This window comes from Brachyhypopomus gauderio, chromosome 1 (assembly GCF_052324685.1).
Source record: "Brachyhypopomus gauderio isolate BG-103 chromosome 1, BGAUD_0.2, whole genome shotgun sequence".
Classification (NCBI taxonomy): domain Eukaryota; kingdom Metazoa; phylum Chordata; class Actinopteri; order Gymnotiformes; family Hypopomidae; genus Brachyhypopomus; species Brachyhypopomus gauderio.
Window position 1 is genome coordinate 18,593,387 of NC_135211.1, and position 23,119 is coordinate 18,616,505.

A 23,119-nucleotide genomic window follows, 5' to 3' on the forward strand; every position below is an offset into this window, starting at 1 on the left:
AAATGATACACTAACCAACAATGATACGCGAAACAAAAATGACACTCTAACCAAAACTGATACGCTAAACAGAAATTATACGCTAACCAAAAATTGTTATAAGCATGAAAAAAGGAAATAAAAAATGCACGTATGTATGTTGACCAAATTGGATGTTTTCAAGGCAGTGCCATGTGCCTGGTTACCTTTTTCAGAACATCAGAGTATGCTAATGACAGGGTTATGACAGGCTTATTACAGGCATATGACAGACTTATGACAGGCTTATGACAGAAGCATCAGTCCCAGTCCCACAGGCAAGCACATTATGAGGTCTTTACCCTAAGAGAACCCACATACACAATGTAGAATGGAGAATGGAGTCTTTCTGGTTATAAAATATCTGGTTGTGAACTGTGAACAGCTAGACAGTCATATACATTACCCAACATGCCCAGTCATAGACTACATTGCCCAACATGCCCAGTCATAGACTACATTGCCCAACATGCCCAGTCATAGACTGCATTACCCAACATGCCCACTCATATTTTACCCATTGTGCTTATTCCCATTTGGCTCATTAAGAGGACCAAAAGCAACCGTACCCTAAACAAGAGCTGTCAGAACCATTTTACCACACACATTATTATTTACAAGTTATGACAAGCCATTCTTATAGGGATAAGTTGTTCAGTCTTTTAACGAATCTAGCTCTCATTAATTGTACCTCGTTCATAATCAGCATGAGTTTTGCTTGCATTTATGCTGTTGTGTGCAGGGATGTTTTTTGAGAGGCTTCACGGTCGCTGTGCTGCACCTGTGCTGCATAATGTATCATACTTTCTCATGCTGCTCATACATATTATCTGAGCAGAAACCAGTCCTCAAAGCTGCAGAAAGCTGCAGTCATGGAAGTCCACAGTATCCCAAATAACGTCATCACAGAATCAATCTTCAGCTCCAGTGACAAGCACACACCACTGTCTAACACCGACAGGGTATTATATACTTCTGTATGTATATATACAAAATACACAGGGAAACAGACTATATATATAAATATATAGTCTATATAATATGTGTCCAACGCATTATTAAACACTGGAAGGAAGGTGGGGACCCATCGTCTTCCAGGAAGAAATGTTTGTGATGATGATTGTGATGATGATCGTGATGATCGTGTTCAGCGATCACTTAAACATTCAGTGAAATCTAATCGAAGAACAATAGTAGAACTCAGGACTATGTTTAATAGTGAAAGTAAGAACAGTTCCACATGCACAATGCGGAAGGAACTCAAGGAACTGGGACTGAACAGCTGTCCAGCCTTCAGAAACCCACTAATCGGTGAGGCTAACCGGAAAAAACGCTTGAATTTGCTAGGGAGCATAAAGATTTGACTCTGAAGTGATGGAAGAGGGTCATGTGGTCTGATGAGTCCAGATTGACCCTGTTCCAAAGTGATGGTCATCAGGGTAAGAAGAGAGGCAGGTTAAGTGATGCTCCCATCAGGCCTAGTGCCCACTTTTCAAGCCTGTGGGGGCGGGGCTATGATCTGTGGGAGCTGCAGTTGGTCAGGTCTGGTTCAGCAACAGTATGTGCTCAAAGAATGAGGTCAGCTGACTACCTGAATATACTGAATGACCAGGTTATTCCATCAAAATGGATTTTTTCTTCCCTAATGGCACAGGCACATTCCAAGATGACAATGCCAGGATTCATGGGACTTGAATTGTGAAAGAGTGGTTCAGGGAGCATGAGGCACCATTTTCACACATGCATTGGCTACCACAGAGTCCAGACCTGAACCCCATTGGGAATCTTTGGGATGTGCTGGAGAAGGCTTTGCTCACCGCTCAGACTCTTCCATCATCAATGCAAGATCTTGGTGAAAAATGAATGAAACAATGGATTGAAATAATTACTGTGACATTGCAGAAGCTTATCAAAACAATGCCATTGTGAATGCGTGCCATAATGAATGCTAAATGTGGACCAACAAAATATTAGTGGCCAAAAAAAAAGAAATAAATAAAATTGCGAGAAAGTGAGAGGGATAAGGAGAGAGGGAGAGAGAAGAGAGCGAGACAGGGCATTTTAGACAGAGGTCCTTCAGTCTTTTATCAGCTGTGTAAGCAAAGTGCTTTCTTTTCTTCCAAAGTGTACAAGCACTCTGCTTACACAGCTGATGAAGGACTGAAAGACCTCTGTCTGAAACACAAATGTCCTGTTTCTGTCTGAAACGTCCTGTCTCTGGAAACTTTGTGTACTTCACCATAATTTTTTATATCTCTCTTGTCTATCTATAGATAGATAGATAGATAGATAGATAGATAGATAGATAGATAGATAGATAGATAGATAGATAGATATGGAGTGTTACATAATGTCTATAAATGTTGATATATGCACAACAGCAGAGATAGCGAGATATTAAGTTTAACACTTCCATGCTACATTAGACCTACTGTGAGTTTCAATACAGTGATTCCAAAGGACATTCTGTCACATAAAAAGCCTGTAGGACAATTTTTTGCCTCTACACTGTTTTCTAGCCTTTGCACTCTGAGTGTGTGTTTTCTAGCCTGTACACTCTGAGTGTGTGTTTTCTAGCCTGTGCACTCTGAGTGTGTGTTTTCTAGCATGTGCATTCTGAGTTGTGTTTTATAGCCTGTGCACTCTGAGTGTATGTTTTCTAGCCTGTGCACTCTGAGTGTGTGTTTTCTAGCATGTGCATTCTGAGTGTGTGTTTTCTAGCCTGTGCACTCTGAGTGCATGTATTGTAGCTTTGTAGCAGAAAATGCTTTCAGCGATACTGCAGATAACATTCTTTATAGGTGTATTCTAAAACTGGCACTGGAACAAAGACAACTGTGGAAGCATGTTTAAGCCCCAAACAGAAGGGGAACAGGGACTCGTATGTGTAGCGTTAGTGCACACACTGTACCCATGTTAACACTTTAAGAATTTACTCCCTTACAGTGAAGTGACTACTGGAATCTTCTCCAGACATTATTATAGCACATTTACAGGATCCTGCAGTCTCCTACATTAACATCTACTCCACCATATTTTCCTCCTCAAACTGTAGGAGGTAGATTCATGCCAACTTTGGGTAGTAGAAAAAAAAAAAAAACTATTAAGCACAACACCTCCGAATCTTAATTTGTGTTTTATTACCCAAACGCACTCATGTGAAGCTTGCAGAATGCAAATAATGTTTTACATAAGGTTAGTGTTGCTGACAGTTCTGCTCCAGAGGTTTTAATTAGGAAGTGAGTTTTCTGGATCACAGATGTTCTTATATCTGCAGTTGAAGCCAGTGTAGTAAGAACTGCTTATCTGACATGCCAGTTACATGTATGTTCAATGTCTGTACCATGCCTGCTCTATGATGGTGCATGTCTGTTCCATGTCTGTTATATGCCACATGTCTGTTACATGTCTGTTACATGCCACAACTCTGTTACGTCTGTTACATGCCACATGTCTGTTACAGGTCTGTTACATGCCTGTTAAATATCTGCAACATGTCTGCAACATGTCTGTTACATGTCTGTTACATGTCTGTCACATGCCTGTCACATGCTGCAACATGGCGGTTACATGTCTGTTTGCTGCACTGTAAATTAAGGTTCCCACTAAGCAGGAGTTCAGCAGTGCAGGCCCGTGTGGGCCCGTGTGGGCCAGTGCAGGTCCGTGTGGGCCAGTGTGGGCCCGTGTGGGCCAGTGCAGCGCTGTGCACTCTTACTGAACTACAGAGATTACGAGTGCACAGTGACTGTAGCCAGGCTAGGTTAGGCATGTGTGAAACACATAACACACAGGAGTTAACGTAATGGAGAAATTATATATAAATATGTATTGTTACATATAAGGAACTTCTGTAGGTAATATAGTTATAAATGACTTCATTTGAATTTACAGTTGTAATAAATCATATGTTTTCCAACTTACTCATCTCAGTTGTACAGAAGTTGTTTACATTGCTGGCTAAAGCACGTCTATTCACTTATTCTGCGCAGCTGATGTGGGAGCGAAGTGTCACTTACGGACTTCGGTGGCCGTGACCGTAATGTTGTGCCAGGCATCCGTTTCTCTGTCCAGTGGTTTGGCTAATGTGATCTTCCCATCATCAACGTGAATATTGAACTGCCTCTCCAGGTCTGTGTGCCGGTCGATAGAATACCTGTCACAGGCAGGTCAGTGCAGAAAAGAACAAGAAAGGGAAATGAAGTGTGTATTCACTTTAAAACTAATAAACCCCTAGCACAGATGGTTCCTTTAGTGGTTTCCTATCCATCATTGGGCTCCTGTAAATTAGAAAACGGAACAAACACCTTAACAACATCATCTAAGTGTGAAGTAAGGCAAGTCATCAATGCAATGAGAAACAGCTCAGCACAGTCACAGTACAAAACAGCTCAGCACAATCACAGGACAAAACAGCTCAGCACAGTCACAGTACAAAACAGCTCAGCACAGTCACAGGACAAAACAGCTCAGCACAGTCACAGTACAAAACAGCTCAGCACAGTCACAGTACAAAACAACTCAGCACAGTCACAGGACAAAACAGCTCAGCACAGTCACAGTACAAAACAGCTCAGCACAGTCACAGTACAAAACAGCTCAGCACAGTCACGGTACAAAACAGCTCAGCACAGTCACAGTACAAAACAGCTCAGCACAGTCACAGTACAAAACAACTCAGCACAGTCACAGTACAAAACAACTCAGCACAGTCACAGTACAAAACAGCTCAGCACAGTCACAGTACAAAACAGCTCAGCACAGTCACAGTACAAAACAACTCAGCACAGTCACAGTACAAAACAACTCAGCACAGTCACAGTACAAAACAACTCAGCACAGTCACAGGACAAAACAACTCAGCACAGTCACAGTACAAAACAGCTCAGCACAGTCACAATACAAAACAGCTCAGCACAGTCACAGGACAAAACAGCTCAGTCACTGGACAAAAATCAGTGAAACTGTCAACTACCTATTAAGGCTGTCATCAAATTTTCACTACAAGATTAATGTGCCAAACAAATTCAAATATAACAAATTTACCACACAAACATCTACCTTACTTACTGGTGCTAGATTGTTTACTATGTTATAAAATGTGTATTACCATGATATCGATATTTCATCTTTTATGAATATTTATATGTATTTATATTTAAAGAACATCTTGAAAATTTAGGAGAACCAAACGGCATGGACATCAATACACTGACAGTATCAAATATGTTAGAGACTGTGTATATTCATTTACATGTAAATACACAGTGCATACACACACACCAGCACACACCACACAGAGGCACAGTCACGGATGGAACATCTACAGGTAATGAAGGAAGCAGCTCATTGGCCTAGATTCTACAGAATGCATTCAGCCATGACATCACAGCTCCTGCTAGGAGGCATTGTAGATCCTGAGGCGCGCACACACACACACACACACACACACACACACACACACACACACACACACACACACACAAAAGCAGCTAGACAGCACTCACCACCTGGGATCATTCTCCAGGAGACTGAGTGTATTTCAGTCAAGCTCTGACAGTTTCACATACCACTGAGAGACAGACCCTGAAATGTGCTGCTACGTGCCAATCAAACCAGCAAAGTTACAGTGAAAAATAAAAAAAGAACAGAAGAAGACTATGTGTGTTTGTTTAGGGCCAGAACAATGCAAACATAGGTCAGGTTTCAACTACTGCTATTAACAGTTACACAAATGCACATATACTCTAATTATGCACCACACTTGTTTGTAATTGCAATTCTCAAGGTCAGATTTCAAAGCTGGAGAATAGTGTATGATTAAGCAACAGTTTCTCAAAGCCATTAAATATTTCTCACTTGTAAAGGTTCTTCTGTCTTCTGATGGAAAAACAGAATGAGCAAAGTAATAACCCTTAAAGGATGAAATGAAATGCTTAATTAGCCTTAACAGCAAGCAGAAGAGCTCCTCAGACTGGACTTTTAAATGTTCATTTGTGCAATTACAAAGCAACTCCTGCAGTAGATTCAGTACATTTGAACAGCAGTCATTCACTACAGCTGCTCGTGTAGTAGATTCAGTACATGTGAACAGCAGCCATTCACTACAGCTGCTTCTGTAGTAGATTCAGTACATCTGAACAACAGTCATTCACTACAGCTGCTCCTGCAGTAGATTCAGTACATCTAAACAGCAGTCATTCACTACAGCTGCCCCTGAAGTAGATTCAGTACATCTGAACAGCAGTCATTCACTACAGCTGCCCCTGCAGTAGATTCAGTACATCTCAATAGCAGCCATTCACTACAGCTGCTCCTGTAGTAGATTCAGTAAATCCGAACAGCAGTCATTCACTAAAGCTGCTCCTGCAGTAGATTCAGTACATCTCAATAGCAGCCATTCACTAAAGCTGCTCCTGTAGTAGATTCATTTTAATTTATAATGCCATCTGAAAAATTTAGTAAAATGTAAAAAAAAAACATAGATCAGAGGTCACTAACAGGCGGACCGCGGTCCGGATCCGGACCCGAACGCAGTCCTGTCCAAACTCAATCTCATTCCTGATTAACTCTGCAAATTTCTATTTCCGTGGTCTGCAACCGACGGACCTCGGTCCAGATACGGACCCAAATGCCATCCCATCCGGACCCAGAATAAATTGTTAAAAATATTTTTTGACGGGAGAATTAATTTTGACGGGAGAATTAATTTTAAACCAGAGCATTTATTTCAGGGCTATTGAAAAAACACTCCGTCACGAGTGTTACGTTCTCGTTCTTTGGAGCTATCATCCAAATTTGGCCCACGGAATTATTATTATTATTATTATTATTATGTTGATGATAATAATAATAATGTACTTATTTATTATGAATTATAACTGCACGTGTTTTGCAGAATATGAGGTCAGAAACAGGCTGAAAATGCATCATTAGCAAATTTGTTTTGTGATAGTTTCTTGCTTGAGTTGTTTGATCTGTACACTCTGTTTCTCTGCATGCAGAACTAGATCAGCTGTATCACTGCATGTTGCCTTTGCCTCTTTGTTATTAGGTCAGTTATTCCACAGAGAGGGTCACAGATACACAGTTCACTGGTTGCCACAGTGCGGTGTCCGACGGGCCACTGCCCTCAGCTGCTGTGCAGATGCAAATGTGCTGCAGAGGATATACCTGCATTAAAATCTCTGTAGTGTGCATGCTGAGTACAGAGAGCTCAATCAGTTCAAACCGCTCTAACAAGACCAATCGTCTTGCATTGCTTATGCTACGTGTCAGGTGACAAGACAGAAATCGTGTCTGCAGGGGACGTCTGTCAGAAGAGGTTAAGTAAGCTCTGCTAATCACAACCTCGCCACAATCTCGCCGCATGAACACTGAGGCAGCCGTTCAAAACCTGCTGCTGTCTGAGCAGCAGAGTAACAGAGTGCATTTGATTACTCGCTAGTAACAGGCTAAGCGATCTGTGGGGGAGAATGCTGGTATGCTTTAGCCAGAGTCTACCTGCAATGTCTTATGGTTCAGTGCATTAAGTATAGCTTTGGGCTTGTTGACGAGATGGAAGAGAGGGAGGGGAAGAGGGAGACAGAGAAAGAAGGAGACAGAAAAAGACTGATTTGATTCAAGGTATATACGGTAATCTGTGCTCAAGCCAAACTCAAGGTACTAGGACGTGTTAGTCTGCCAGTTCCTTTTTGTTCTGTGCTTCCATTTGCAAAGTGCCTTTTACCTTTAAATGACATTATCTGTCCCGCTAGACAGGATTGTATCTGGGCCACTTTATGTCTCAGAATTCATTTAAGGGGTCTGTTGCTTCTGCAAAATATCGAAATTATATATATATATATATATATATATATATATATATATATATATATATATATATATATATATATATATATATATTTGTATATATTTTTATGTAAATATACACATGCGCACACACAAACACACACACACACACACACACACACACACACATATATATATATATACACACATGCATATGAACACATGCATACCCAACGCTGAGGCGCTGGGAGAGGGATGAGGCACGAGTCCAGTCTTGAACACAAACTTTAATTCATACAATTTAGCACAGACAGCGCACGTAGAACACTTACACATTCAGACGTATAAGACTTCGAGCACGGGACACTGCGCTAACGCACATTAAATAGACAAACCACATAAGTCCCTAATGATGATGAGACGAGCCACAGGTGAGACTGATGAACGCACTCAGATACAACTGCACTCACATAGATACACAGATGCAGACGTCTGGACGTAGACGACATAAACACACGCCCAAAGGGGAGGGGTCAGGGGCTGCTGTGATGCGCGACGAAGGACGAGGCACAGATTCCTTCCGTTCACTCACGGTCACTTTTATTTTCACTCACAATTATAGTGCAGTTAGCGCACATAGAACATATGAAACACACAAATGTGCAGACTTAAGACAAAGACCAGCACGGGACACTGTGCGAACACACATTAAATAGACGAACCACATAAGCCCCGAGCCACAGGTGAGACCAATATACACTCAGACACAACTGCACCCACGGAGATCCACAGACGCAGACGCCTTGATGTAGACAACGTAAACACACACCCAAAACGGAGGAGTCCGGGGCTGTAATTTGACAGCTGAACCGTGACACATACAAACATTTACACACACACACACACACACACACACACACACACACATATATATATATATATATATATATATATATATATATTACACATTTATTTCTTTTTTCTTTTTTTATGCTGGAGAGTTTCTTGCCAAACCTAATTACTTGATGGCCTCAGGATAGAAGTAATTCATCTTACAAACAGAAATGGTGTGTGGACACAATGTAACAGTGTAGAGTTTCACAAAACTAGCCAGGCAAATACAATAACTAGCGTTGTCGGGAAGCTATTCCATACTGAGAAGACATAATGCCAGTGATAGTTTACGGCAGTCAAGATAAATGATCAGGTTATTTTTCTTTCCAGACATGGAACACAAACAAACAAACAAAAGCTACTAAAATATATCATTATGGTGGAGGCAACACGCCTGGATTTTCAATTGCTACTCCAACCGATCAATGCAGGGAGGTTTATGACGGTTGTTTAAGTCATTCTCAAAGACTCAGCCCCATAGAAATGAAGTATGTCTCTGATTATTGCACATAGCACTAACCCTGAAAATGAGAAAGCAATAAAACCAGGTGAGACAGCGTCCCAGACTCCGTACACTCCCTAGGAGTGAGGACAAACAGATGTTCCCCACCATTAAGGGACAGCTAGATATAAGGATATGACTGAATATGCACATCTGGACGTATAAAATAGCAATCACGAGGATGTACACTCCAGATGAACTCTGGGAAAATAAAAAAATAAAAAAATCTCTCCGATTGCGGTTTCTCTGGCAGTCCTGGTTCTCTGTGTAATTACCCAACCTGTTGAGTGTTGTCCCTGAAACACGGCGAGTCACTAGAGAATTAATGAAATGCTGGGCTGGACAGAGAGAAATTGCCTGTGTAACCTACAGTCAAGGTGCCCTTGTGATATTTTCAGGGCCAAGTCGCACAAGTGAAATGCATTTTGTGAAATAAATCTCCTAGTGCCAACGTCCCAGCCGATACTGCAGAGGATCAACCTCACACAAACGGGAGGGCCGCTTAGTTAACATGTGTATTTCTATTTCTGTTTTTATGTGAAGTTTAATGCATTTCTATTTTCTAGAACTTAATAAATACTTTTGTACAAATTGTCCTTTGGTGGACTTTCAGTAAGCAGAAATGTTTAGAACAAATCAGCTAGGCTTCAGTGCCCAGACCTGTGATGTAAATATACATACTGCCAACAGCCCTGGTGGTTCTGGTGTGCTACGATGCTCGTTTACCTTATGAGGCTGCGTGTGGAATCCTGGTCCCGTGCTCCGACTGAGCCGATCGGCGTGCTAACAAGGGCGTTCTCGTGCACCTCAAACACATACACAGACTTGGAGAAGACCGGTGGTTCATCTGTGTCCTCCACCACGATCTTCACCATGGCCTGGTCCATGAAGGGCACGCCTGTCGTCGATGGGCGCACGTTCGTCGCCACCACCGTCAGATTGTAAAACCTTTTGGTCTCAAAGTCCAGCGGCTGTGAGAAGTGAAAGAGAAATCTGTGTTGCTACTGAGCATGGCAGGATGGACACACTGTCCTGGTTCAGGTTTCAGGATGATCACACTGTCCCTGTTGAGGGTTCAGGATGGACACAGTGTCCCAGTTCAGGGTTCAGGATGGACACACTGTTCCTGTTCAGGGTTCAGGATGGACAAACTCTCCCTGTTCAGGATTCAGGATGGACACAGTGTCCCAGTTCAGGGTTCAGGATGGACACACTGTCCCTGTTCAGTGCCATTGTCACTGTTAGCATGTTCTTCAACAGGGTCTGACAGCACACAGCAGACGTGAGAACGCAGCAGACACAATAACACAGGGAACAGAAATGTTATTTAGTGGCAATAATCACTCTCTCACCTGATGCGCTGGAAGGGGCATTAATTTGTGCTCTGAGACATCATCTGTTTGAGCTTTAGATGAGCCTGCAAATAAGGTTAATCTAATGGAATCACCACGATTGCATTGCAAATTGTTAAGCAATCATGAAAAATATAATTTGTATGTTTGTGTTTTCTGAAAACAAAATTATCCTAGCCTACAACACCATGACGTTAACATAGTTAATGTATTCTCTGAGGCAGTGATCCAGGGGAGAAATATTAGTAGAGAAATATTATTGAAGTATCAGGTAAAAGCAATTTGGGCATGATTTGTACTTCTGGATGAAGAAGCCTGCTGAGATGAAACAAACCTCTGCACATCTCTGCACGAGAAGGAGACCAAGTTCCAGAACAAACTCAGACTGCCTCCCGGTCACTTTACATTATGTAAAAATGTCACAGATGTACTAGCTGCTTCTTCCATGGTCATTCACAGACACTCATATTCCAGATCACCTGGGTTCCTGCTCTAATGCTCGGATAATGGGCTGCAGTCTGGGTCCTGGTCCATCAGCGCGAGTTATAGTGAAAAGCAGCGAGCCAGCATGCAGAATTAGCAATGGTACCAGAATGAGCAATTTCTTCTGTGTGCTAATGGCTTTCAGGGTGGATGTCTGTAAGCTGGGCGGGCGGTGCTGAACGGGCGGTGCCAGGCGGGCGGTGCCGAGTGTGCGGGCTGTGCCGGACTGAGCTGAATGAGAGGAGCTGCAGACATCTCTCTACTGTAGGGCTCTGTGTCCACACGCCTGGCCAATCCCTGTCTGTCTGCTGCAGTGTCCTTATGCAGGGAGTGACTGGGGCACCTGCTAGAGAATGTACGTGAGGGCACTGTCCTCCACCACAGGGTTAATAGATCCTGTTTAACTGAACCAGACCACCTGTCACCTGCCCTGCAATGTGAAAAAAAAAAACGGGTGTTCAAGTTTGGCTCGCTTAAAAATCTGCACATACTCTCAGCGAAAAAAGTGGATTTAGCCCATTCAGGCTCATGCCCTGTCTACAGGACTGCAGATCTGATGAGTAAGAAGATATTATAGAATTTCATGTAGCGAGGAACCTGCTTGATGATGCAGGTTAGTTTAGGCTGCAAGGTTTCAGCAGGGTCCAGTGCTGAGTGTTTAAGTGCAAACTCATGTCAGTGGACTATCAGTACTCTTTGTTCTGAGGGGGTGAAGCAGGCTGTCAATCAGCATCCACAGTCTGGCCTCCACGTCCTGAAGGAGCCTCTGGCTGCTGTGTGCTGTATGGAGGCAGGTGTGTGGAGTGGTGTGTTGTGGCAGGTGTGTGGGGGCAGGAATATTGGGGCAGGTGTGTGTCAGTTTGCTGCCTACCATTTCAGGCCTGTAGTTATTGTTTGTGGCCTGAAGTGGTGTTTGCGGTAGCGCAGGTTCGAGTGTGTGGGTGTGGGGTATATTTAGAAACATCAAAGACTCTCATAGTGTGATGGGAGGTTGTTGGGGTGGTGGGGGTGGGGTAGCCATCCTTGCCACCTTCTCTGTAGCCTGAGGGGGTGGCACAGGGGCAGGATGAAAGCACACACCCCTGCACAACAAAGCCGTCTTCCGCAAACCTACAGTCGATCAATACATTTAACCTTGCTGCAAAGGCTCTTTGATAATTTGAACTCAACATTTAGCAGTAGCCAAACTCCTTCTGATGTATTTATTTGTTTGTTTTTGATTCATTATTAAGGGTAGCTGGGCTCAGGCCATAGTCTTTATCCTCTGCTGAGCTTATGCTTCGGCTGGAGTCCCTGCACGTGGAGTCCCAGCCAAAGGTGGAGGGCAAACGGATGTTTGCACACAGCTGTGGGGGGTGGGGGTGGCGTAGGGATCAGAAGGTTCCCCACGTGGCTCTCTGGAGCTCCGGCTCTGGCCGGGCATGTGCGGGTGACAGCAAGGAGGTGGGTGAGTGCTGTTTTTTCTTAGGCTGTGTCATCCGTCATGCAATTAGCCATGCAGCCAACAGAGACCAGGTCAATGCAGTGGGGATGAGAGACATTAACAGCAGATCTATCTGAAATTCAGCTGGACATAGAGACTTTAGGTAACGTTAACCTCTCTCTCTCTCTCTCTCTCTCTCTCTCTCTCTCTCTCTCATTCTCACACACGCACACACACGCACACACACACGCATATACAAACTAATAAAAATATACAATATATATATATATATATATATATATATATATATATATATATATATTTATTTATTTGTTCTTGTTTCAATCCGTTGTTTATCTGACTCTTTCTCTCTCTCTCTCTCTCTCTCTCTCTCTCTCTCTCTCTGCCCTTCTCAGCACTCCCTTGTAAATGCTTCATTTATTGCAGAGGTACACATCCTCCGTCATTATGCTAGCATGGTTTATTTCTATATTTATTTTTATGGAAATTACAAATACAGACTACATAAAATATCAGTGAAGTTGACCTGAGTTTAAATCAACCCAAATTCTGTCCTCCTTTTGGAGAATCATAATAGGTGAAAAAGCTCAAACCCAGCCCCATATACACTGGCCTGTATTCACAAGGATTCACAAAGTGCTGATCTAGGATCTGTTTATGCTGGCAAAATCATGGCAAATTAGAGAGAAATCTTAACCTAAATCAGCAATACAAACTCGGGACACATTGCGAATACAGGTCAAATTTATTTACATTTGGTTTGAATAGCAATAAGATAAGTCTTGGTCTAATAAAACCCCATGATTAAGTCATGTTATTTGCATACATGGCAATCATTGTGACAGTGTTCTGGTTTAACCATGTAGATGTCCTTGGCTGATAAATTTATTACATCGTATTCTAATCATTCATGAAGGCTCCCAATTTGCATACAATAACTATTGCATATTCAAAATCATACAGCTGTGGTACAGGTTGAGAGGGCTGTGCTGTTGCAGTGTTTTTTAATCGAAACACCTCTAGACCTCGAGACAGTTAAAATATCTTGGTTTTTCTTCATGAGGAGCATAATTCAGGTTTTTCTTTCCTAGACATCTTGGTTCTTTAGTGTCGAGGTCCTATAATGAGTTTTTTTAACAAATGCTGTGATGTATTATCTTTTCTGCCTTGTCTCACCTTTTTAAGTGTGAGGATTCCCTCTTGGGTCTGAGAATCTGTAACGATCTCAAACACATCTCTCTCGTCTCCTCCGATGATGCTGTAGGTAGATTTGGCATTGTCTCCAATGTCTCGATCATTTGCTTTCACTCGTCCCCCTGGTTTACCAATGCCTAGATCTTCAGGAATGGTGAACTCATATGTCCCTGAATCACAGAAGCCATAAATATTTCAGTGTTAAATAAATGCACCATTTGATGCAATAAGTATATGGAGTGCACTGTACACAATGCCCATGATGGTGGATTTGTTCACCTTTTGAAAACTTTGGCGGGTTGTCATTGATATCGGTCAGCGTCACGGTGACGGTTGTGGTTCCTGACAGCCCACCCATGTGACCTCCCATGTCTTTTGCTTGGATGACAACCAGGTATTCCTCCCTCATCTCCCGATCCATGCCAGCCAGGGCAACTTTGATGACTGCTGAAATCAGGAGGGAAAAACATGTTGGAAGCATTGAGATTACTGATTTGAGCTCTGATTGTTGTGAGAGCTCAGGATATCACTCAGGACACTGTGAGAAACTGGTTGAACTCTTTAAGTTGTTTGAACTTCCCTTTGAATTGAAGTTGAATGATCTACTACCCTCATTTCCCATCTTTTATAAAGTCAAAACTCCCTATTGAAATCTTTAAAGCAGAGTCGTGAATCTGTGCCTATCTGCCATCTATGCTGATCTCAACGGGCTTGGCGCGGCTGACTAATTATCTCAATGACTACCTTTATTTAAAGCTTTTTTCTGTTACTCTTTATGTCCTCCACCAATGACCTCCAAGCTCTGGGATTTATTGGACATTCTGGTAAAAGGACACATACACTATGAGATATGAGTAGGTGTATCTAAAGAGGAATAAAGAGATGTCCAATGAAATATCCTGACAATCTGCTTTAATTATACATGTGCCCCTCAGCATAATGTGACAGAACCTACTAGGCCTGTAGAGGAAGGAATATGAGACAACAGGACCCTTTGTAATGCACTAGAAGCATGGCTCGGGTGGAGGTGTGCTCTTAAACTGCCTACCAGAATCATTAAACACAAAGAAACTTGGCTACTAGATTTTGCTCTATGATCTCTTTTTTCAAAAAAGTTTTTTTCCTATAATAATACTATATAAGATTATATATACATTATACATGAACCCTAACCCAACTGTATGCCAGATATGCCACCTTAACTGTATTAGAACAGAAGCTAACAGGCCAGGGCAAATGTATTGAACATTTTTATTTTTTTTTTGGCACCATGCCTGGATTTAGTTGAAGGGAATTAGGAACAGTATGCAGAAAATCAGCTGAGGTAGCAACTGACTGGACAAAGGGAGTGGAGACCTGCTAAGGGAGCGCATGTGGAGACCTGCTAAGGGAGCGCATGTGGAGACCTGCTAAGGGAGCGCATGTGGAGACCTGCTAAGGGAGCGCATGTGGAGACCTGCTAAGGGAGCGCATGTGGAGACCTGCTAAGGGAGCGCATGTGGAGACCTGCTAAGGGAGCGCATGTGGAGACCTGCTAAGGGAGCGCATGTGGAGACCTGCCACTTGCAGCATCTGTGAGGTCACATTGACACGGTCTGACTGGACACGTTTTACTGTGAGCATTCTGCTGTTCTATAGTCAGTGTTCTACTATGCTTGTTCCATAGCAAGGGTTCTACAGAGATTGTTCCATAGAAAGGGTTCTACTGTTAGTGATCCACAGTGTTCTACTGTTAGTGATCCACAGTGCTCTACTGTGTTACATAGTGTTCTACTGTGAGTGTTATATGGTCAGTGTTCGTGTGTTACATAGTCAGTGTTCACCTGTTAGTGATCCACAATGTTCTACTGTGAGTGTTACATTGTGTTCTACTGTGACTGTTATATGGTCAGTGTTCTACTGTGAGTGTTACATAGTCAGTGTTCACCTGTTAGTGATCCACAATGTTCTACTGTGAGTGTTACATTGTGTTCTACTGTGACTGTTACATGGTCAGTGTCCTACTGTGACTGTTACATAGTCAGTGTTCTACTATGAGTGTTACATAGTGTTCTACTGTGAGTGTTACATAGTGTTCTACTGTGTGTTCCATACTGTGTTTTACGTTCCAGACACTGTTCTACTATGCTTCTTCTATAGTAAGGGTTCCACAGTAAGGTATCCAAAATGTGGGTGCTCCACAGTGTTGTACTGTGTTACATAGTCAGTGTTCTACTGTGAGTGTTTTACTGGATGATCTGCATAATCACATTGTAATATTATTAAACATCTTTAACATCAGTGTAGTGGTGAATGCTCCTTAATCTACCCTCTGGTGACCCCTCCTCTGGGTGACCCATGGACCATGACCCATGGGAGTGCTGCTTTTCTGTTCTACGTACCTCTTTTCATTACTTATTAGATTAGTATTAGATTTGCTATTGTAACTGACCAATCAACCTCTTAAGAATAATGCCCCTAAAAGTTAGTTAAATACCACTTCACATAATAGTCAGTTAGACTTTAAGGGAAATCCAAGTCAAAGCCTCAAAGGAAAAGAAGAAGAAAAAAAATGTTTTTCAAAAAATACATTTATGTGAATCATCTGTATCATCTTTCAGGCCAAAGTGCTTTGACTTTGTTCATATGCTGTGTCTTGCGGTGGCAATCGTGAATTTGTCTGAATAGAATTATCCTGGTCCATACCTCTCTGCTTAGTAGCTTCACCCCATTAGCCCAGTAGTCACTATCTGCTGGTCCTATTAAATCTTTCTCTTTAGGGTCTCCCCCCCTCTCCTTACATTTCTCTTGAGGCCTTTATTTACTCATTGGTAATCGCTTGGTTAGTGAAGGTTTTATTTGAACTGTGTTGTCAATTAAAGTTAATTATTAGCTAAATTTGTATTAATATTTTCTTTCATTACTCTAGTTAGCCTATTTGTTAGTATTATCTTCTGTACTGTTATCAGCTGTACCGTTAAAGCTCTATTTGCCCATGTTCAGGGTGGTGCCCCATTATCAATCATTCACAACTTCAATCTGTCACAGCATCAGAACTGCAAGCTGACTCGTGGTCATTCGCATAACAATCCATGTGATTTTGTAATATATTTTGTAATATTAGGCATTAATTTAATATACTGTAACATAGCTAAATGTTGACTATTACATATTTAATGTTCAAATTGTCTAATTAGTAAACAAGTATTTAAGCATCATTAGCTAAATAACATCCATCATACCTTTGTGTTATTTCTGGCTATATTTTTCTGTTGTCTGCCCAGCTGGAAATAGCTGGAAGGAAGTAGTTGCCATCATGTTAAAACCATCACATGGCTGTCAAACATGTTGTGAATGCTCCCACACTTTTCCCATCATTATGGTATTTTCTAATCGCAGCTAATGTAAACAGGAAGTTATTGTAAAAGATAAAATGCAGAAGAGCCATCCTTAAAATAGCTGCTGCTGCAATAAGGTGATTTCTGCTGGCTGTGTTTTACTGTCAGTGTTCTACTGTTAGTGTTTGAACGTTGGTATTCTACTGTTTAGGGACAGTGTTCTACTGTTAGTGTTTGAACGTTGGTATTCTACTGTTTAGGGACAGTGTTCTACTGTTAGTGTTTGAACGTTGGTATTCTACTGTTTAGGGACAGTGTTCTACTGTTAGTGTTTGAACTACTCTGCGGTCTACTCTGCGGTCTACTCTGAGGTCTACTCTGAGGCTGCACTCTTTTGGAACAAATGTACGGAGGCCTGTAAAAGATGGTTCCCCTCCAATTGTCTGTGAGAGCCTTATAACTAGAGGAAACTTTGTTTGTATGGGTTTATTAGACGTGGTATACAATGATAAGCAAGGGATGTACATCGAATGGACACTGGTGTGCAAATATAAAAAGCAAAACTATGACTCATTACATTTGTTACTAGGAAAACAAAACATTAGAAAATGGACAAGATTTTCTAGCTGGGTATGATACACAAAGACACTGAGGACCATTATTCAGTACATGTTCACCCCGTAACTCACTATCCCCAATTAAACAGTTAGTCAGGACCCTGAACTCCCTACCATCCTGTCCTTTACTGTCAGGGCTGAAACACCTTTAAAATAGTAATTCAGCTCAATAAAAATCCTTCTTTACTGATTACTGAGGAAACATAGCCTTTGCCAGTCTTTGCAGTCTTTGTATTTTCTTTTTAAACATTATGCCTGGTTGTCTTAATGAATCAAAATAATTAAGACACTTTCCTTTCTTGGATAACCAATACCAAGCTGTCTGTGGATAAAAGAAAATAAGATTGTCATATCTCACCTATAAATATATTGTTCGTGCATCAGCATAAACTATAATATACATTTTATTTATATTACTATTAATATAGCAATTATACTGAGTGATCACATTACTAAGGTAATAATGATAAACTGTATTTTGATTTTATGTTCAGAAATGTTTTGGCTGGCAAATGAATTGAGCTCCATGCTCCCTTTAACCTTTGAGTGTGGGCTCTATTACATGCTCCTGAACTGTACTGTGTCAGTTTAAAATACTTGCTGATAAAACAATGTCCATGCAAAGCCTCCAGTTGCAACGGAGTGACAGAAGGTGAGAGGTCGTTATTCAGGGTAGATGAAACCCTGCTCAATAAGGTAAAAACTCGTAATGGAAAAGTGTGAGATTGTTAAAATATTACCAGTCTGATTAGGAACATTTCATTGCTGTATGCAGAATCTTCCGAGTTGTCAATCAGTGCGTTACCCCAAATTTGTTCAACCTCATGTTTACCATGATTAAGGAAATGACACATCATATCTCTCACCACATCCTCCCTCTTCACCTATCTCTCTCTTTCTCTCTCTTCTCTATATCTTTATATTCTCTTGCCTGACTCTCCACTCACCTCTCTCCTTCTTTCTCATTCTCTTTATCTCCCTCTCTCACTCTCCTTCTGTCTTTTTCTCTCTCCTTCTTAATCTCACTTCTCTTTCTCACATCTCTATACCCTCTATAAAAGGTGAAAGAAAAATTCTAAAATATTTTGGTGGACTTCTAGTTCACCTACATTTAAATTCACACAGGTCTGCATATGCACCTCTTGTCAAACCTGATCTTTAACTTTTCAATTGAATTTCTAATCATCACAGAGGGAAAGAAATACAAACATTAATTTCCATAGATGTTTAGAAGGGTTTCTGCCTGCAATTACGCCAGTGATGAATTGAAGCATGATGTTTACTTATTTATCAAATGCATCTCATTTCCTCGCAGTGTTGGAAGTGTCAAATGGATTCTAATGGTTGTTTTTCCTTTACCTTTTATTTTTCATTAACATTCATTAAAACATCTGGCTTCCTTGAATGAGCCATCTGCGTAGGCTCAGTAATCATGCAGCCAGTGCATCCTGATCCTCACTCTCAGCCTCTACCCACCATTTGCATTTCTACACTTTGACTGGCGCTGAATGATTGAAATGTCTGGTGTTATGGAGCAAGCTCAACGCTGTATGCAAGAAAAAAAAAGGTATATTTATTTAACATGCACATACAATTTGGACAGACACAGGCCTTGTTTATTGTCTGTTGTGTTCCCAAATTACGAGCTGTTCATTTCCATCTCATTGCTTATTAATGTAATTTCACCATTATTTAATCATGTTGCTTACAGACATTGTTAACAAGTGAGCTGAAAATGCAATTAGGAAAAAAAGGGCAAGTTAAAAAGACACAGACTGCAGATGGAACTCAGAGATCGCCATGGTGTTCACATCCAGCATAACATGCTGCTGTACACACACACACTCACTGCTACACACACACACACACACACTCACACACACACGCACACACACACACACACACACACACACACACACACACACACACACACACACACACATACACACTTCTGCACACACACACTCACTGCTGCACACATGCACACACGCTGACTGCTGCACACACTGCTGTACATACATGATGCTGTACACACACACTGCTGCACACACATACACACTGCTGCACACACACACACACACACACACTGCTGCACACACACAATGCTGCACACACACACACACACACACACACACACACACTGCTGCACACACACTGTTGCACAAACACACTTCTGCACACACACACTGGTTCACACACACAATATTGCACACACACTGCTACACACGCACTGCTACACACACACAATATTGCACATTCACACACACACACACACACACACACACACACACACACACACTGCTGTACACACTTTCAGGACTTGTTTTATTTGTCTTTTCCCCACTCATCTAATTGTTTATTAATTTTTTTCACCCTTCAAACCAAAAGCATGCTAAGCAAGTGTCAAAGGCATATGTACCATTATCATTAACATGCATCACTATCTAAAAAAATTTTGATCAGGTTAAAATGAGATAATGATGATAAATTTGCATAATTTTAGTAATTCATGACCATCTGGACTTTGTGGAGATGTGTGTAAGCACGCGACAGCAGTCTGCTTACCAGAGTTCTGCTCGATGGAGAAATAGGGCTGCCCTTCCAGAATGCTGTAGACCAGTTTGGCACTGTTCCCGTACACGGGGTCGTCTGCGTCTGTGGCTGTAACTCTCGTCACAGACGCTCCTGTAGAGCAGGAGAAAGCACAGCCTTAGAAAATGAGACAAAAAGTATAAACCTGCCTATCTCTCTTTTCACTGCTTATAAAAGAAATGAATCAGTCTCCATGATCACACGATTATACAACACCAACATTTTCTGAGGGCGAGTATATTTCCTGCTGATTCTATGGTGTGAGAGCTCCGTTTGATGGTGTGGGGTTACCCTGGGATACACGCAACCCTTCTGTTCTATACATGTGCTGAAGCTTTAGGACACCAGCTGAACCCAGGTGTATCACAGCTGTGAGCTCTCCACACATCACACCCAGGAGAAGGTGCTGAAGCAGCCCAGGACACAGGCCTGCTGTACGGGACCCTCAGGGGACCCTCATCCCTGCTATGGCTGAGATAGGAACAACGGCCCTGAAGAAAGGGGAGTGATACTCTAATGATCCATGGTGCTCTGACAGTGCAGACGGTATGGTAATTGTTTGAAAAGGACGATCTGTGGTATGCTGACAGCCTGGCAAAGAGCTTGTTCAGTGTGTGTGTGTGTGTGTGTGTGTGTGTGTGTGTGTGTGTGTGTGTGTGCATGTGTGTGTACATACATGTGCGTGTGTACGTGTGTGTGTGTGTGTGTGTGTGTTTGCGTATGTGTGTGCTTGCATGTGTGTGTGTGTGAGTATGTGTGAGTGTATGTGGGGGGGTGGGGGTGGGGAGTTTAGCTACAAGAATTCATCAGTACCCTGAGTCAACATGTCCAGAGATAACAGGGGGGAGCTGTTGACACTGTTCACCCTCTGCTGGACGTGTAAGTACCCACTGCAGCTTAACCTCACTGTGCATGTGTGTGCAGGTGAACCTCACTGTGCATGTGTGTGCAGGTGAACCTCACTGTGTGTGTGCAGGTGAACCTCACTGTGCATGTGTGTGCAGGTGAACCTCACTGTGCATGTGTGTGCAGGTGAACCTCACTGTGTGTGTGTGTGCAGGTGAACCTCACTGTGTGTGTGTGTGCAGGTGAACCTCACTGTGTGTGTTTGTGCAGGTGAACCTCACTGTGTGTGTGCAGCTGAACCTCACTGTGCATGTGTGTGCAGGTAAACCTCACTGTGTGTGTGCAGCTGAACCTCACTGTGTGTGTGCAGCTGAACCTCACTGTGCATGTGTGTGCAAGTGAACCTTACTGTGCATGTGTGTGCAGGTAAACCTCACTGTGTGTGTGCAGCTGAACCTCACTGTGCATGTGTGTGCAGGTGAACCTCACTGTGCATGTGTGTGCAGGTGAACCTCACTGTGTGTGTGCAGGTGAACCTCACTGTGTGTGTGCAAGTGAACCTCACTGTGTGTGTGCAGGTGAACCTCACTGTGTGTGTGCAGGTGAACCTCACTGTGTGTGTGCAGCTGAACCTCACTGTGCATGTGTGTGCAGGTGAACCTCACTGTGCATGTGTGTGCAGGTGAACCTCACTGTGTGTGTGCAGCTGAACCTCACTGTGTGTGTGCAGGTGAACCTCACTGTGCATGTGCAGGTGAACCTCACTGTGCGTGTGCAGGTGAACCTCACTGTGTGTGTGCAGGTGAACCTCACTGTGTGTGTGCAGGTGAACCTCACTGTGTGTGTGCAGCTGAACCTCACTGTGTGTGCAGGTGAACCTCACTGTGTGTGTGCAGCTAAACCTCACTCCACTGAAGCTCCTCCCTCCTGACTCGCTGCCTCCCTATTAACTCAGATATGCAAATGCAAACCTAGGTTGCCATGGCAAACATACATGGCAGCCATTACACTGGAATAGGATAAAAATAATATCAATGGTGTGCGCATATACATGTGTGTGTGTGTCTGTGTGTGTGTGTGGGTGTGTGTGTTTGCGTGTGTGTGTGTGTGTGTGTGTGCGTGCGTGTGCGTGCTTGTGTGTGTGTGTGTGTTTGTGTGTGTACACGTGTGTGTGTGCTTTCTGAATGAATCTTATATACTATTCTTACTACCTGGATTAAAAACACCCACGGTGCTTTAAAAGTTTAGAGGTAATACATACTTGACAGTATAGCTCATTTTAAAGAGCAAGAAAGAAAATAAATAAATGAGACAAACACCAGCACCATTGCACTTTGACTGCAAAACCCGTTTTAGTTCTGCAGACCAATTATTTGCGAGAGGGAGAGCCTGAAGTGGCCCTCAGAGATGTGTGTTTGTCAGTAATTCAAGGGCCAGTGGTGTACAAACAAAACGAGGTCTTGCTGTTGCTAGGGCTTACCTGAGAGTCCTCACAGCATTCGTTATGGCTGGACACAAAGTTACTGTTACTGTTACTGTGTCACTCAGAACCAGAGTGTGTGTTAGTGTGTGTTCACCACTTGTTTAGCAGATCAAATATTTTCTTATCACTAACCAAACACCTATTAAAACATCTACAAACACCTATTAAAACATCTACAAACAAATGTCAGAGGGACCCTGGGGATGTACTTTGCGCTGCATTCAAGTCAGCTGTCTGATTCATGTTAAGATAAAAGGAAGCCATTTATCGCATTCTTTGAACATCATATTAATTTTTATTTACTCGTTCATGTCTCTCCGATGCTACCTCAGAGGCAAAGGATTTAATAAAGCCGTCACTGATTTTGATTTGTGAAGTGCTGAAACCTGCCTGCTAACACTTTCTTTTCACATTTCGTGGACTGGTTGGGGGTTGAGGCCCAGCATGTGGACACAGGAAGATTCCTCAGCCAATCACAAAGGTGACCTGTCTGCTTTGGCCAATCAGAAAGATGGCCTGCATCCTCTGGTCAACAAGATGTCACCTAGAGACACAATTCACAAAGGACCAAAGTCTGATTGCTCTGCTA

General features: G+C 42.4%; 1 protein-coding gene across 4 annotated transcripts in view; it reads right to left on the minus strand.

The window, feature by feature from the left end:
• Positions 1 to 23,119, minus strand: part of cdh8 (cadherin 8) — an 88,887-nt gene that overhangs the window by 8,068 nt on the left and 57,700 nt on the right. For 3 of the 4 annotated variants that reach the window (XM_077000467.1, XM_077000483.1, XM_077000494.1), the window contains 5 exons: positions 20,175 to 20,294; positions 13,955 to 14,122; positions 13,658 to 13,845; positions 9,929 to 10,173; positions 4,035 to 4,171 (listed from right to left, as the gene is read on the minus strand). In XM_077000467.1, coding sequence (XP_076856582.1) covers positions 4,035 to 4,171; positions 9,929 to 10,173; positions 13,658 to 13,845; positions 13,955 to 14,122; positions 20,175 to 20,294 — 858 coding nt within the window. The remainder of the gene's footprint in view (positions 1 to 4,034; positions 4,172 to 9,928; positions 10,174 to 13,657; positions 13,846 to 13,954; positions 14,123 to 20,174; positions 20,295 to 23,119) is intronic. The other variant, XM_077000474.1, reaches the window with a different exon arrangement.